This window comes from Martes martes (assembly GCF_963455335.1).
Source record: "Martes martes genome assembly, chromosome: 1".
Lineage (NCBI taxonomy): Eukaryota > Metazoa > Chordata > Mammalia > Carnivora > Mustelidae > Martes > Martes martes.
The window spans coordinates 134,860,728-134,875,657 of record NC_137888.1 but is presented as its reverse complement, the minus strand read 5'-3'; the positions used below and the strand labels follow the sequence as shown (position 1 = coordinate 134,875,657).

General features: G+C 40.8%; 1 protein-coding gene across 6 annotated transcripts in view; it reads right to left on the bottom strand.

Annotated features, from left to right (window-relative positions):
* Positions 1-14,930, bottom strand: part of KAT2B (lysine acetyltransferase 2B) — a gene marked incomplete at its 5' end in the record, with an annotated part of 100,552 nt that overhangs the window by 62,607 nt on the left and 23,015 nt on the right. For all 6 annotated transcript variants that reach the window (XM_080806002.1, XM_080806006.1, XM_080806004.1 and 3 more), the window contains one exon: positions 6,451-6,577. In XM_080806002.1, coding sequence (XP_080662128.1) covers positions 6,451-6,577 — 127 coding nt within the window. The remainder of the gene's footprint in view (positions 1-6,450; positions 6,578-14,930) is intronic.

Below are 14,930 nucleotides of genomic sequence, written 5' to 3'. Positions count from 1 at the left end.
TTTTGTCATTTTACAAAACCAGTGTGCATTTCACACTTGTGGTGCGTATCAATTCATGCCACATTTCAAGAGCTCAGCAGCCACAGGAGACTAGCGGCTACTGTTATGCACAGTGCAGGCACAGACTATCAACTGTGAGAGCTCCCCTGCAAATAAATGCAACCAGTCATCTTTTTAGTACTCCTGAATTCAGTGAGTGTTTATCAATGAAGGAATAAGCCAAATTATGTCCAAGGAACAGACCAGATTAGGAACTAGAGAAAAAGTCAGTCCTTAACCTTAGTCTCCTACAGAAAACCTACAATAAATTATTATAAATTATGTATAATTACAGATTATATAATCATTTATTATATATCTTACATATATAATTATAAATAATTATAGTGATGCAAGGAACAAACACTGCAATGCAGCCCCAAGAAAGCCTTTATTCTCTCTACCAAGCTCTAGACAAGTCAAACCTTGGAGGTGAGAAGGCTTCCCCTGGAGAATGAAGGAAATGCCAGGCAGGTCGCGTGAGCCTCCAGGTCTACAGCAGAGGTGGGTGAAAGGGCAAAGAACATGCAAGAACAAGGAGCAGCCTGGTCGCCAAAATGCAGCATAGATGGTTGGGGGAAAGGCCAGACGGCAGAGGCCAGAACAATCCTGCAGGCTCAGCCAAAGCTGGATGTCATCCGGAAGAGAGTGGGAGGCTCAGAGGGCCTAAACAGGAGAATGTTTAGATCAGACTGGATCACTACTTTCTTGGGAAGCCAGGTGCACAAGGTTGGAACTGGGGACTCCAGGTGCTGCTGCATATACAACCAAAGAACACAGAGAAGAAACCTGAATTCAGGCAGGGCTGGAAGGAGGCATACGGAGAGAAAGTCAACAGGCCTTCATGACCCAAGGAAGGTAGGGAAAAGTAACTTACATCAAGTGAGGAGGACAAATATTACCAGATTTACCCACTTAACTCCTGCTGTCCCAGACTCACAGTTCCTGACAACTTTAAACCCCATGTGTAAAAGATGGAATTAGTGAAAAACAGGGACAGCCGGCTGGCTCAGCTGATAGAGTGTGCAACTTCTGATCTTGGGGTTGTAGGTTCAAGCCCCATGTTGGGTATAGAGATTACTTAAAAATAAAATCTTTAAAAAAAAAAATCTTTAAAAAAACAAAACAAAAACAGAGGACACCCAGCCAAGAGAAATATGATGACTTGACTCGGATGGCTGTGCCAGGCCCCCTATTTATATCACTCGGCATCTGCACAGTACAAATATAAATGGGAACTAGGAGTGATTAAGTGGCAGAAGTCTATGCAAATGGGTAAGACTAAAGAAAATGATTTACTTATGATTTAAAATGTTTGAAACTGTCCATGAGAAAAACACTCGTAGTCCCTTCATACCTACTCCTAGTCAAGAAAGTAAGCTCCAGTGTAATTGGTCCATGGTAGTCTTTACTTTCCTTAGAAAGTTTCTACTGTAAATAAGCAGGTAAGCAGACATAACCACGGGGCAGGGGTTGGGTGGGGGGAGGCACCTGTCAATTTCTACCATTGCAATGTTTAAACATAATGTCTGCATGACCCACGTTTATACATCTATGTTTATCAGAAAAAGTGAAGGCACTGAAAAAAAAACAAAAACTGGGGTGCCTGGTTGGCTCAGTGGGTTAAGCCTCTGCCTTCGGCTCAGGTCATGATCTCAGTCAGGGTCCTGGGATCGAGTCCTGTGTTGGGCTCTCTGCTCAGCGGGGAGCCAGCTTCCCCCTCTCTCTCCCTGCCTCTCTGCCTACTTATGATCTCTCTGTCAAAAAAAAAAAAAAAAAAAACAACTTAAAAAAAAAAATACCTCCTATACACAACTGCAAAGAACCATCACTAGTCAAATTTAATAATCAGTACGTCCTGGCATAGTTCAGAACAATGGACTCCAAAATGACAACAAAAATTCCAATTATGTTTGATCACAATGGCGTTTCCTCCTTCAGATCACAGAACCAGATTGTTATTTAAATAAGTAGTTCCCGAATAAGGAATTTTTATTAATACTAAAATAAGGAGAAATGTTTGGGCCACTGAAGTGCTGTGTTAGGATCCTTTGTTAAATTTCTGTAAACTGAACCTGACTGTACCAAACCCAAATAAGAAACAATTTCAGAGAGGGGACCAGAAAGCTCTAGGCCAGCGCTAACCAAAGGAAATATAATGTGAACCATATGTGTCATTTTAAGTCATCCATTAGCAATGCTGAAAAAAGAAACGGGTGAAATTAATTTTTATAATATATTTCATTAACTTAATATACCTAAAGTATCATTTAAACACATAATAATATTAATGAGATAGCTCCCTTTTTTTCATACTGAGCTTTCAGAATCTGGCAGGTATTTTATACTTACAGCTCAACTTAATTTGCAGTAGCTATATTTCAAGTGCTCATTAGCCCACGTAGCAAGTGGCTATAACATTGGACAGCATGGATCTAGACTAAACACTTCACTCTGTAGATGAAGACACCAAACTGCCAAGAAGTTAAGAGATTGGTAAACCGCTGACCCCAGCCTAGATTTCTTGTTTCCTAATTCCTAATTTATAAAACATAAAACTGAATGTTTTATACCCAGAAGACACAGAGGAGTATCCCATGATGGCAGGCCAAGGACACCTGGGATGGAAGTTAACCTTCAGGAGACCACATGAAACCAGAGCTCACTGTCAAGAGAAAATGTATGGCTGAAATAGGTACCCAACAGCAAAGCTACAGAACAGACATGGCCTCAGTCGAGAAGCTTGAAGGTTATGTGTTGGTAAGAACAGGAATGTTTCAGGTTGACCCATGTGCATGATCACTGGAGACTGAATTCACCATACCCAGCACAGTGACTGGAAATCAGGATAGTGTATGCAAATTTAAACGCATCCCAGGATGCAGACCTGCATGAAGCCTAACAGAATTCCCTATACCCTAATCTCTACTTTGCTGGTAATATTTAAGAAGTAATCTGCACAAATAGGACAATATGTATGAAACCTGATATAAATACTCTGGTCAAAAAAAAAAAGTGAGGGGACAGAAACAGGCAAATTTTTACCTAAAGTTAGTAAGTTAATTAGTTAGTTTATTTGTTTGTTTGAGAGACAGAGAGCTCAAGCAAGCAAACAAGGGGGAGGGGAGGGAGAGGGAGAGAAAGAATCTGAAGCAGACTCTCTTGGCACAGAGAGCTGAGCACAGAGCCTGAGTCAGTGCTTGATCCCAGGACCGTGAGATCACAACCTGAGCCAAAATCAAGAGTCAGATTCTTAACCCACTGACCCACCCAGGCGCTCTGGATGTTGGCAAATTTTAATTATTAAAGCTGCGTGATGAGTACAAGGCACCTATTAAACTATTCTTTCTAACTTTACATATGTGGGAACTTTTCCATAATAAAAGCTTTTTTTTTTTTAAGTGGAGGGGTGTGGTTGAGAGGAAGCATAACCTCTGAAAAAGGTTTTCTACAGCCCGGATAATAAGACCAATAAATAAACTACGGCATCCTGCCAATAATTTCAAGAGCTTGAAAATGCATAGACATTTCAATTTTAAGAAAGCAGACTGAAAAGGGATGGGGGAGGGAGGGGGGAAATATTTTTAAAACACCTATAAACCTCAATACCCTGAGAAAAAGCACTGTCAGCAACTCAACATGATCCCACCAGAGCTGCTACTATTAGTACATATTAAAATATATGTCATATTTTCTAAACTGATACAATGAGATTATACTCGTGATGCTGTTCTGTTTTGTTTTTTTAAGATTTTATTTATTTATTTGACAGACAGAGATCACAAGTAGGCAGAGCAGCAGGCAGAGACAGAGAGAGGGGGAAGCAGGCTCCCCGCTGAGCAGAGAGCCTGATTCGGGGCTCGATCCCAGGACCCTGGGATCATGACCTGAGCCGAAGGCAGAGGCTTAGCCCACTGAGCCACCCAGGCGCCTCCGTGATGCTGTTCTTAAGTCAGCTTGCCTGCGTGGGAATGACCACCTTCTATGCAGTTCCCTAAAGGTGCAACGAGGGTTGGGCACGTGACAGATGCTACACCAATCAGGTCCCATCCTCTAGGGATGGCATACTCACAGGGACAGGGGCTGATGGACCTCACCCCATCAGGGTGTCCTGGACAGAAGGCCCACAAATTTATGCTTCTGAGATTCCCTGGACCAGACTGAAACTGGGTTTCCCATTGTTTTCAGCTTCTGGTAGCTCCCGGTACCTTTTTATAAACACTGTTTTACTACTTAGGCTGGACAGAATTCCTATCTGTTGGCTGAGGTGAAAGGACTCTGGTAGTAATGGGGACACTACTATTAACAAAAAGAGCTAAGAGTAATGCATCATAATTTGCCAGGAACGGTTCTAAAGTTTTTATATGTTTATCTCACTGAAGCCTCACAACAATTCTATGAGATAAATACTATGAACTTCGATTCAGGGCTGAGAAAATGGAGCTCCAGGCAGATGAATAACAATGCCCCAAAGGACAGTGACTGGTTGGAGAGCCAAGATCTGAAACTGGGCTGTTGGAGCCTTAATTTAGTCCTAAATTATAAAACTTCCAATTAAGTAGCTTTATGACTTGCTTTTTTCATTTATAATATGTTAAGAATGCCTTTCCATATTGGGAAATATATCATTTTTAATAGCCATATTGAGTTTATAATATAGATTTTCATAATTCAAGCAATTATCTCCTACATTGGGGTATTTAGGTTTTTTCTAGTTTTTTAATGTCATTAATGTGGCTGTAATTAACTTCTTTGAGTTTGAGGGCACATCTTAATTTATAGGTAGGTTACATTTCTGGCAGGGATTTGCCAGGTCAAAGGATATGTACTTTTTTTTTGTTTCCATTCTTGATTATAATATCACCCAATAAGGGTATTTGTTTTCAAAGCTTGCTAAGAAATGTGAAAGAGAACAAAGTTGGCTTTTCTTTGTAAAAGGCCATTTCTGCCTTTGGGCATTCATGTCTGTTTACATGCTCAGAATGGAGACAATCTGCTCAGCTAAGAAAGAGAACTCTGTTTTTAAATGTTAATTGATGTAGGATAATCGGATTTCCCAATCAATACCAAATACAGTTGGAGCCCAGTGCTTAAGAAGTTTCTGAGCCAGCTTCATATTGCATCATATTTCCTGAGGCAAATTCTAAAGGGCACTGGCTCAGGGATCAATTGTGAAAAAGGTAGGTTATAAGCAAAGGTGTTCTGTGACTTCTGGAATTCCTCCTTTGCACCGGCTGTTTCAAAAATCAGAACTTACATTATTTTAGATGCCAGTTATTACAATGCTCTAATTATTGGTATGTTTATTTCTTCTGTGAGATCAAGGTTCTCTCTATCCTTTCTCAGAAGGTTAGTTCAGTGCAGTAACTTCCTGGGAAGATCACATGATCTACTTTTCTACTCTCTAAGTACTGAAATACTCTCCAGCTGAGTACAAAATAAAATTTCAGATCTGGCCTGACACCATGCTACTTTGAAGGCTGACACTGAACCATTTGATATCACCAAGCAGCTTGAGAGAGAGAGGACATCCAAAAGAAGGCACCAACTTAGAAATGGTCGGAGGGGTAAGCAACTTCAGTGAGAATGTTCTACCAAGAGCCGCCCTGGACAGTAAACTAGACGTAGAGACGTTCTTTGGGAGACTGGGTAACTGAAGGTGGGGAAGCAGAATATCCCAAGCTGATCCTGTATGAATCGGAATGTTAATATCTAGGGAAAACTACCGTTAACTTTTATCTACCCAAACCAAACACAATTTAAAAATTTTTAACTTAAAACTCGTATCAGGACAAGAACATATTAGCACAGTCCTGTTGAGTAACTCTGGCAGAGTCTATCTTGCCAAACTGACAATGATTATCTTGCAGGGATAGATAAGAAGGTTGAAAGGGAAAGCACAAGTAAACATTCACCAAACACAACCCCGAGGAAGAGAGAGCTACCAGAAGCAGGAAACTAAAGAATATAAGGATACAATGAAGCACTTTCAGAAAGTTCAATCAGAAAAGAATAATAATAATAATAATAACAGTAGTAGTAGTAGTAACAATTAGATAAATAAACAGCTGGTCGAGCTTTCTATCCTGGAGATCAAAGACCCTCAGGCCCCAATCAGAATGAATCAGGACCTGGCACACTTTATACCACTAACTCAGTTGTCACATTTCATCTCATCTGGCAATCCCCCAGTCGAATCCAGCTCTTTGGGGGAAACGGGAAGAGATGGTAAGAAGGCAGTGCAAACAGCACAGGGCTTGTCACGCAAATTCCGGAGACTAAACAAGACTCCATTGTTACCTAGAGGCAAACAGCACGCAAGTATGGCTAACCCACGAAATTCAGTAAGTTAGAACTTTCAGGCAACAATGACATCGGTTATAGTTCCCTTGAAGACATTTAGGAACTCACCTAGTGCATGGCTACAACTCCGGCAGGATTCTGTTAGACTGACAATGATCTGCTGCAGGTCAGCTCTGGGGGGAGTAGGAGAAGGGTTGGGATTTTTCCAGCCATTACATTTACAAGACTCCTCAGCCTAAAAAAGGAACAGAGATAAAAATTATTCAACAGGCAGCAATGGACTCATTGCTTTCCGTGAGATCAATACCCACTCGTTATAGGACAGCTACCCTCCCCACTCCTGACTTCAAAATTTCCTACATATGCACAAAAAATAAAAATGAAAAAGGCAAAGAGGCTGTTTGATCTAGACATTTTGGATTTTAATGTCTTTCTGCTGGTTTCCTTTCTGTTGGCTGGAATTGAGAACTGCAGCTCAGACAACAGACGCATGCCCTTTGATACCACTGCCCCCAAGCAAATGGCCATGAAGTGGTCAGTTCTGAGAAAGCGCATCCATAAAGCTGGCCAAGGCAACAAGCCAGACTGTCCAGAGGTCCTTGGAAGCCGGCTGGTGTCTCCGCCATGACTGAGCCTTGCATACTTGAAGGCTCCAGCTGCAACTCTGCCCCATGGACCAGGAAGGAAATCCACAAAACTGAGGAAGTTATCAACCTCAAGGAAACGAGGAGGGACACACCCAGCTCAAGGCCACATTTGCTAGCTCCTCCAAGTCTTTTGTAGGCTCCCAGCTACAAGATGGAGAGGGCCTCACTGTGCAGTCAGGGGTTTCCATCTTGATACTTCTCAGGTTCCTTGTACCAGAATACCAGTATTTATTATTTTAGCAACCCTTACTAGAAATCTTCCTTACACTTCACATTTCTCTACCATCTTTGAGATCCATGAACATGATTTATGATTTAGCCTTTTTGTGGAGTCTTGGGTGTAAAGTGGAGGACAAGGATAGAAAGATGTCAACAATTTTCAATCATAAAAATAAAATATAACACAGCTGACTGTGGGTGAGAGGCTTCTGTGTACACTGTCCAATATGGTAGCCACTAGCCACAGGTGGCTGTTGAGCCCTTGAAATAAAGCTAGTCCTTGGGACAGCGGGGTGGCTCAGTCGGTTAAGCTGCTACCTTTGGCTCAGGTCATGATCTCAGGGTTGTGGGATCGAGTCCTGCATGGGGCTCCTTGCTCAGCAGGGAGCCTGCTTCTCTCCTGCCTCTGCCTGCCACTCTACCTGCATTTGTGCTCTCTGATAAGTAAATAAAAATCTTAAAAAAAAAAAAAGAAGAAAAGAAAAGAAATATAGCTAGTCCAAACTGAAATGTGCTGCAGATATAAAATATGTACCAGATTTAGAAGACTAATGTAAAAACTTCTCATTAATTATTTTCACATTGGTTCCATGTTTGAAATACTAGTATTTTAGGGGCGCCTGGGTGGCTCAGTGGGTTAAGCCTCTGCCTTTGGCTCAGGTCATGATCCCAGGGTCCTGGGATCGAGCCCTGCATCGGGCTCTCTGCTCAGCAGGGAGCCTGCTTCCTCTTCTCTCTCTGCCTGCCTCTCTGCCCACTTGTAATCTCTATCAAATAAATAAATAAATAAAATCTTTAAAAAAAAAAAAAGAAATACTAGTATTTTAGATGCATGGAGTTAAATAAAAGATAGGAAAATTCATTTGACTGGTTTCTTTTTTACTTTTTAAATGTGGCTACTGGAACATTTAAAATTACATATGCGGTTCACATTCTACCTCTCCGGAATAGCACTGTTCTAACAAAACAAATCGCACAGATTTTTGTGCTTGGGCTTTGTGTTAGATCTTTGATCACAGGTCTTTTCTCCCTGCTTCCCACCCCCGCAGCCCCCAAACCCCCAAACCCCATAGCAGATGGCTGAAGTTGGTAGAAGTCTGATGTGTAGAAAATGACAGAATGGCTGCTACCTCAACTTCATACAGAAAATTCTCCAAGACAGGGACAGTTTCTGAAGTGTGTGTACATCTAAGAGAGTAAGGAAGGAAAGAATAAATAACTGGCAAGGCAAGAAGGTCAAGGGGAAAGGAAAATATGTTTCTGAAGATAAGTTCCCTATGCTTCTGAAGATAAGCTGGACCCTATGAACCCTTGGCAAGCCCAACCTGACTGCTTCTCACATGTTATCCCAATGAGGATAGAGAAGGCAAGACCAAAAACAGCAACTTGGTAGCACAACCCCCTGTGAGTAGCTCAAGTGACCCTCTTCTGTTTGGCCAAGGCATCAGGATCTGAAGGTTAACCACAGTGCTCATTATTAAGCTGAACTGGACCTTGAAATTCCCTATAATGAGCCATCCACTTCTTCAGAGATTGGAAAGTTCCCAAGGGCCATGTTTTTGAGAAGGACTCTCATGAGAACTTACATGCATGCCTATAGTCTTTGTAGGGATGGAGGAAACCACTCGCCTTGGGGACTCCTCTCCTAGCAGTGGAATATCTACTTCAAGAGTTTCACACAGCCTCTGGCTTTTCTGAGCAGTTGGTCTGATCCTACTGCCCCTTCCAAAAAAGCCTTTGGCTAGAGAAGGAAAAATGATGATAATAGTCCCAACAAATTAATTACATACAGCAGACCAAACCTAGAAGGAGCAACAGCAATGGCCCAAAACCTTTGAGTTTGCAGAACTAATTTCCAAGCCAAAGAATTCGATTCATACTGAGTCATTCATTCGACAGTATGTCTTGAAGGCCTACTCCGTGCCAGGTACTTTTGCTAGGTATGAAAGGGAATGAATAAAGATCCTGTCCGTGGGATAGTGAGAATGAGGCAAACAGGCAACACAAATTAACAAATTATACAGTATATTAGAAAGTGACAGCACTATGGAAAGAAAGATGAAGTGATGGGGAAAGGGGGCTTGGGGAAGGGTAGGGCAGAATCTGAAATTTTAAGTAGGCCTAAGAAAGTGGCAATAAAGCAAAGACTTGAAGGAGCAGAGGGAGTTAACCATTAGATATACAGTAGAAGAACATCCCAGACAGAGGGAACAGGCAGGGCAGAGCCAAGAGTGGTTGGCTTGCTCAACAAACGGCAAAGACCAGCATGGATAGAGCACAGTGAGTGAAGGAAAGAGCTGAGTTGGAAGTGGGAGGAATCCTACAAGGTCTCATAGGCAATTAGCAGGACTTCAGCTTGGTTACATGACCCGTCATCTCTCCTTTCCCAAACAGGATCCTCTGGGCTTGAAATGGGTATAGGAAGAGAACACAAAGACACGAGGTCAGATGGTTTCAAACTCATTTCTTTTTTTCTTTTTTTTTTTCCTTTCCTCATGTATAAAGCCTCCCCACTTTCTCTTTTCCTTTGGCATTACTCACAGAGGCATCCATTTTTCTGTCACTAACTTACAGGAGCAAATCATCCTATTTCCTTTCATTTTTTACCTCCATTCCAGGATCAAATACATATTCTGTTACACAGGGAAGCACATTAATTATTCATACATTTCTGAATTTATAAATCTCCTTAATATCTAGATGGAAAAGAACTCCAATACCTTAACCAAGGTCCACCAAAAGAACACAAGATTCCCCTGGAATTACCAAAAAGATGCCAAGTTGTCTAGTTAAGAGTTTCAACACTTACTAAGGCCCAAGATTAACTTTAAGGCTAGGAGTCAGCTGCATAATAAATGCAGCTCAAAACCCCAAGGAATTATGTAATCTGGGAATCTGTCCTCATTCACCCAGGTAACCGCATTAACTCCTGACAAACGTGATGGCTTTTGCCATCCGGGCGCATCAGCAACCACGGCCTGAGTCTCCTCCTCTGGCAGGTTTTCCACGGGCAGGCGGGACAACTGGCAGGAATTCTGTATGGACCAGAATACCACCACCCACAGCGAGTACTTGTAACTCCAGATTCTCAGAGAGACCGTGACCCAGTGAGATGAAATTCCTCCATCCAAGGAAGTTTGAGAAGCCAACTTGTTCTGAATCAGCCCTAAAGCAGGTGGGCCTCTACACACCATTTCTACAAGGGCCATCCACCTCAACAAAACACCACTTTTTGGTTCAAAGGTCTGAGTAAGAAATTTCTCCATATCGTGCTTGGGGTTGAAATCCATGGGCTCATACCATAGCTCTTCACCTAACACTGTGTTAGGAATGGATTACCTCAGAAGACAGTGCTAACAGGGAGTGTTTTCTCCGTATTTGGAGGGGGTGGGAAGAATGCAGAGGAAAAAGCATAGACAGAATGTGAACCTTTCCTACTGTCTCTCGCACTATTTATTCATTCTGCAAACACTGAGCTCCTACTACATATCCATCATAGGAGCAGATACTGCGGACACAACAAATTTCTGCAGAAATAAAAATCTAGGGGTGCCTGGGTTGCTCAGTCTGTTAAGCAGTTCTCAACCTTAGAGGCATATTGGAATTAATATTAAAATTACTGGGGAGCTCCATTAAGCCTGATACCCACACCTGACTGCAAAATAATTAACTCACGATCTCTGCGGATAGATCCCAGGCATCAGTATTTTTCTTAAGCTGGTGATGCCAATGTGTAGATAAAGCTGAGCATCTCTGATCTAAAAGGAAGGGTTACTAGTAATGGACCCATGAAAAAACACACACACTTGGAGTGCATGGCTGGCTCAGGTGGTGGAGCATTCGACCCAAGATCTCAGGGTTGTGAATTCAAGCCCCACCTTGGATATGGAGATTACCAAAAATAAAGTCTTAAACACACACACACTCACACACTAATTGGAGCATGTCAGGGAGATTTATACAGACGAGGGACCCTTCACAGGGGATGAGAGGAGGGGGAAGAACAGTTCATTTCTGAAGAAGAACAGCATGTGTGTGCTTTCGAACATACTTCTTACCCCTCACCTCATGTATAGTTAAATATATAGGTGCCTGCTTTCTCCGAAACATTTTTATGGAATTTGAGACCAGTGGCACTCTCCTGAAGCTGGGTGACAGAGGAGAAAAGAGAGAAGTTAACACCTTCTCTGTGTCAGAATTTTCTAGGATTTTTATGAAGGGGATAAAAGAACATGCATAGTTTAAAATTCTAAAATTATCACTATAAACAAATACATTGCAGAATTACTCCCCCCCCCCCAACTTTTTTTTGGAGCCTGTCATTTACAGATCTCTGCTTGTCCCTTGTTTTTTTAAGTCATGGTATTTATATTAAAAATTAAACCTAAATTAAAAGCGAAAGGTTGAGAACCACTGGCCTAGAAGAGATAAGACTCTGGGACTGAATCAAATAGGTGACGCATACCAATTCCTCTTGAAGCTCTGCTCAGTAAATGGATTCCTGGAAATCTTCCCAAATAGTCGTGCGGAAAGAGACAAGATCTTCCAGCAGCAAAACCTATGAACCAGAACATTCTTTCAGGCTATACTGCCTTTCTCAGCCTGTGGAGGAGCTAAGAGGCCAGAGATAGAGAAAATGGGCCAGAGGAAAGACGTGAAGTTTGAGACTATTCACCATCACAAAAGAGACTGCCAGGAAACTCTGAGAAAACATCCTTACTAAGCACTCCTGCAAGGGCTCTTAAATCTTTCTCCACTGCCCCTCAACATCTTGCCCTCCTCCAACTCACAGCAGCAACTGGTGAAGGAATGCAGGCCAAAGATGGGTTGGCAAAATGTTTCAGCTTAGGTTGAGGTTGGTAGAAGAGCTCCAGGGGACAGCAGACAGCATCAGTGCCATGATCAAGAGGAAAGGACTTGGGAACTATAGAAATACAGTTTCAAATCTTAGCTGCAACACTTACTATGTGAACCTAGGTGAATCACTAACCCCTCCAAGCTTCCCAATCTATAAAGTGGATTTTAGAATACCTATCTCACAGGACTGTTGGGGGCATTAAGCAATTAATGGAGGCAGATGCTGAATTAATGGAAGTAGTAATAAAGATTATGGTGGCTCCGATAATGATAACATGCAAGGAGAACTCTGTTAAGGTGAACGGTGAGGTCATGATGAACTATGACAGTTAGTACTTTAAAGCAAGGACTTAAAGATATTGCAACCAATGGAAGTAGTTTGAGGATATTGGCCCCAATCATTAGGCAAGAGGCTATAGCTCTACTGAACAAAAGACTTGAGAGCTTATGAGTTACATAAAAAGTTATGCACCTCAAAGAATAAACTGGCTCCATTTCCACTATAGGTAAGAGCAGTGGGAAGTCATTCAAAGGCTTACTGGGTGATCTTGGTGGACAATTTATTTTAACAGGAGTAAAGAGAAAGAGATGGGCAGGTTCCATATATATAATCACCTAGCAAGAACACAATAAAAAAAAAAAAGAACACAATATAACAAAATCTATGAGATACGATCAAGGCAACACTTAGGGGAAAACATAAACCCTTAAATGCATTTATAGGGAAAACAAAAAGATTAAAAATAAACAAACTATTAATTCAACTCAATAATCTAGAAAAAGAGTAACAAAATAAACTCAAGAAAAATTGACAAAAAGAACTAATGTAAAAAAAATTTAGGGAAATCAACAAACAATATCATATACCTAATGAGCATAATAAATTGTTGATTTTTGAAAAGACCATTAAAATAAACAAACTCTTGACACTCTAATGAAGGCAGAGAAAAAATAACAGTGAGAAAGGAGATAAAAACTACAGATTTATAACTAAAATAAGTACTCTGGGGGCACCTGGGTGGCTCAGTGGGTTAGCAGGAAAGAATATCCAATGGAAAAAAGACAGCCTCTTCAACAAATGGTGCTGGGAAAATTGGACAGCCACATGCAGAAAAATGAAATTGGACCATTTCCTTACACCACACATGAAAATAGACTCAAAATGGATGAAGGACCTCAATGTGAGAAAGGAATCTATCAAAATTCTGCCTCTGCCTCTGCCTTTGGCTCAGGTCATGATCCCTGGGTCCTGGGATCAAGCCAGGCATCAGGCTCTCTGCTCAGATGCCTGCTTCCTCCTCTCTCTCTCCCTCTCTCTCTCTCTGCCTGCCTCTCTACTTGTGATCTCTATCTGTCAAATAAATAAATAAAATCTAAAAATAAATAAATAAATAAATAAAATAAGTACTCTGTAGAACTTTATATCAATAAATATGAAAAACCAGATGAAATAAGTGACTTCCTAGGAAAACAGAAATTATCAAACCTCATTTAATAGGTAGTAAAGTTTTCTGACAACCCTAGAAGATAATGAAAAGGTTGTCAAAGATATAAAAAAGTCCCAAGATCAGATGGTTTTATAGGAAAGTTCCAGTTAACTTTCAAGAGCTAGCCAAAATAAATATAATGTTAATTTTCAGGACACCTGGGTGCTCAGTCAGTTGGGTGTCTGCCTTTGGCTCAGTCATGATCCCAGGATTCTGGGACTGAATCCCCTGTCAGGCTCCTTGCTCAGTGGAGAGCCTGCTTTTCCCTCTACCTCTCTCTCTCTCTCTCCTCTCTCTCTCTCTGACAAATAAATAAATAAAATTTATAAAAATAAATAAGTAAATAAGTAAAATTTTTAATTTTCCAGTAGCCACATTTTAAAAAGTAAAAAAAGAAAAGTAAATAATAGAATTATTTAACATAATACACCCAAATATTACCAGTTTAACATGGAATCAGAATAAAAACATTATTAATAAAACAATTTACATATTTTTTATGCTAAGTCATCAAAATCCAAGGCATATATGACCTCACATTTCAATTCAGACTAGTCATGTTTCAGGTGCTCAACGGTCATCTGTGGCTAGTGGCTACCACACTGGACAGCCAGGGTCTACACTATTCCTTTTATTATAAATTGTTTCAGAGCATTAGAAAAAGATGAAAAACTCACGTCATTCTATGAATCCAGTATAACCCTGACACAAAAACAGAAAGAGAGCAAAAAACACCAAAAAAGTCACTAGCCCAATCTCACACACACAAAAAACTGACATAAAATATCTGTAAATTAAATACAACAGTACAGGATTAAAATCATGCATTTTGGCACATAATTACTAAGTAAAGCTTATTACAAGAATGCAAAGATAGTCCTTTCAAACAAATTAATCAATTAACAAATTAAGAAAAAATAATTACAACTGATGCCAAAAAAGCTTTTCATAAAATTCAGTATCAATTTCTGATTTTAAAAACAGCAAACTTGTCATAGAAGAAAATAATCTTAACCTGAAAATAAACACTATACTAAACAGAGAGACACCTCATTCCTATTAAAGTTACCAAAACAAGGAAGCCCTCAATACATCCACTGTTCAGTACTGCCCTGGAAGGGGGTGCAGTATGTGGGTGGCTCAGTGGGTTGGGCCTCTGCCTTTGGCTCAGGTCATAGTCTCGGGGTCCTGGGATCCAGCCCCGCATTGGGCTCTCTGCTCAGCAGTAGCCTGCTTCCCTCTCTCTCTCTGCCTGCCTCTCTGCCTACTTGTGATCTCTCTATGTCAAAAAAATAAAGTCTTTTAAAAAAATATATTGTCCTGGAAGTACACAAAACTATAAAAATTGGCATATAATCTTTAGAGATTATCATAACTT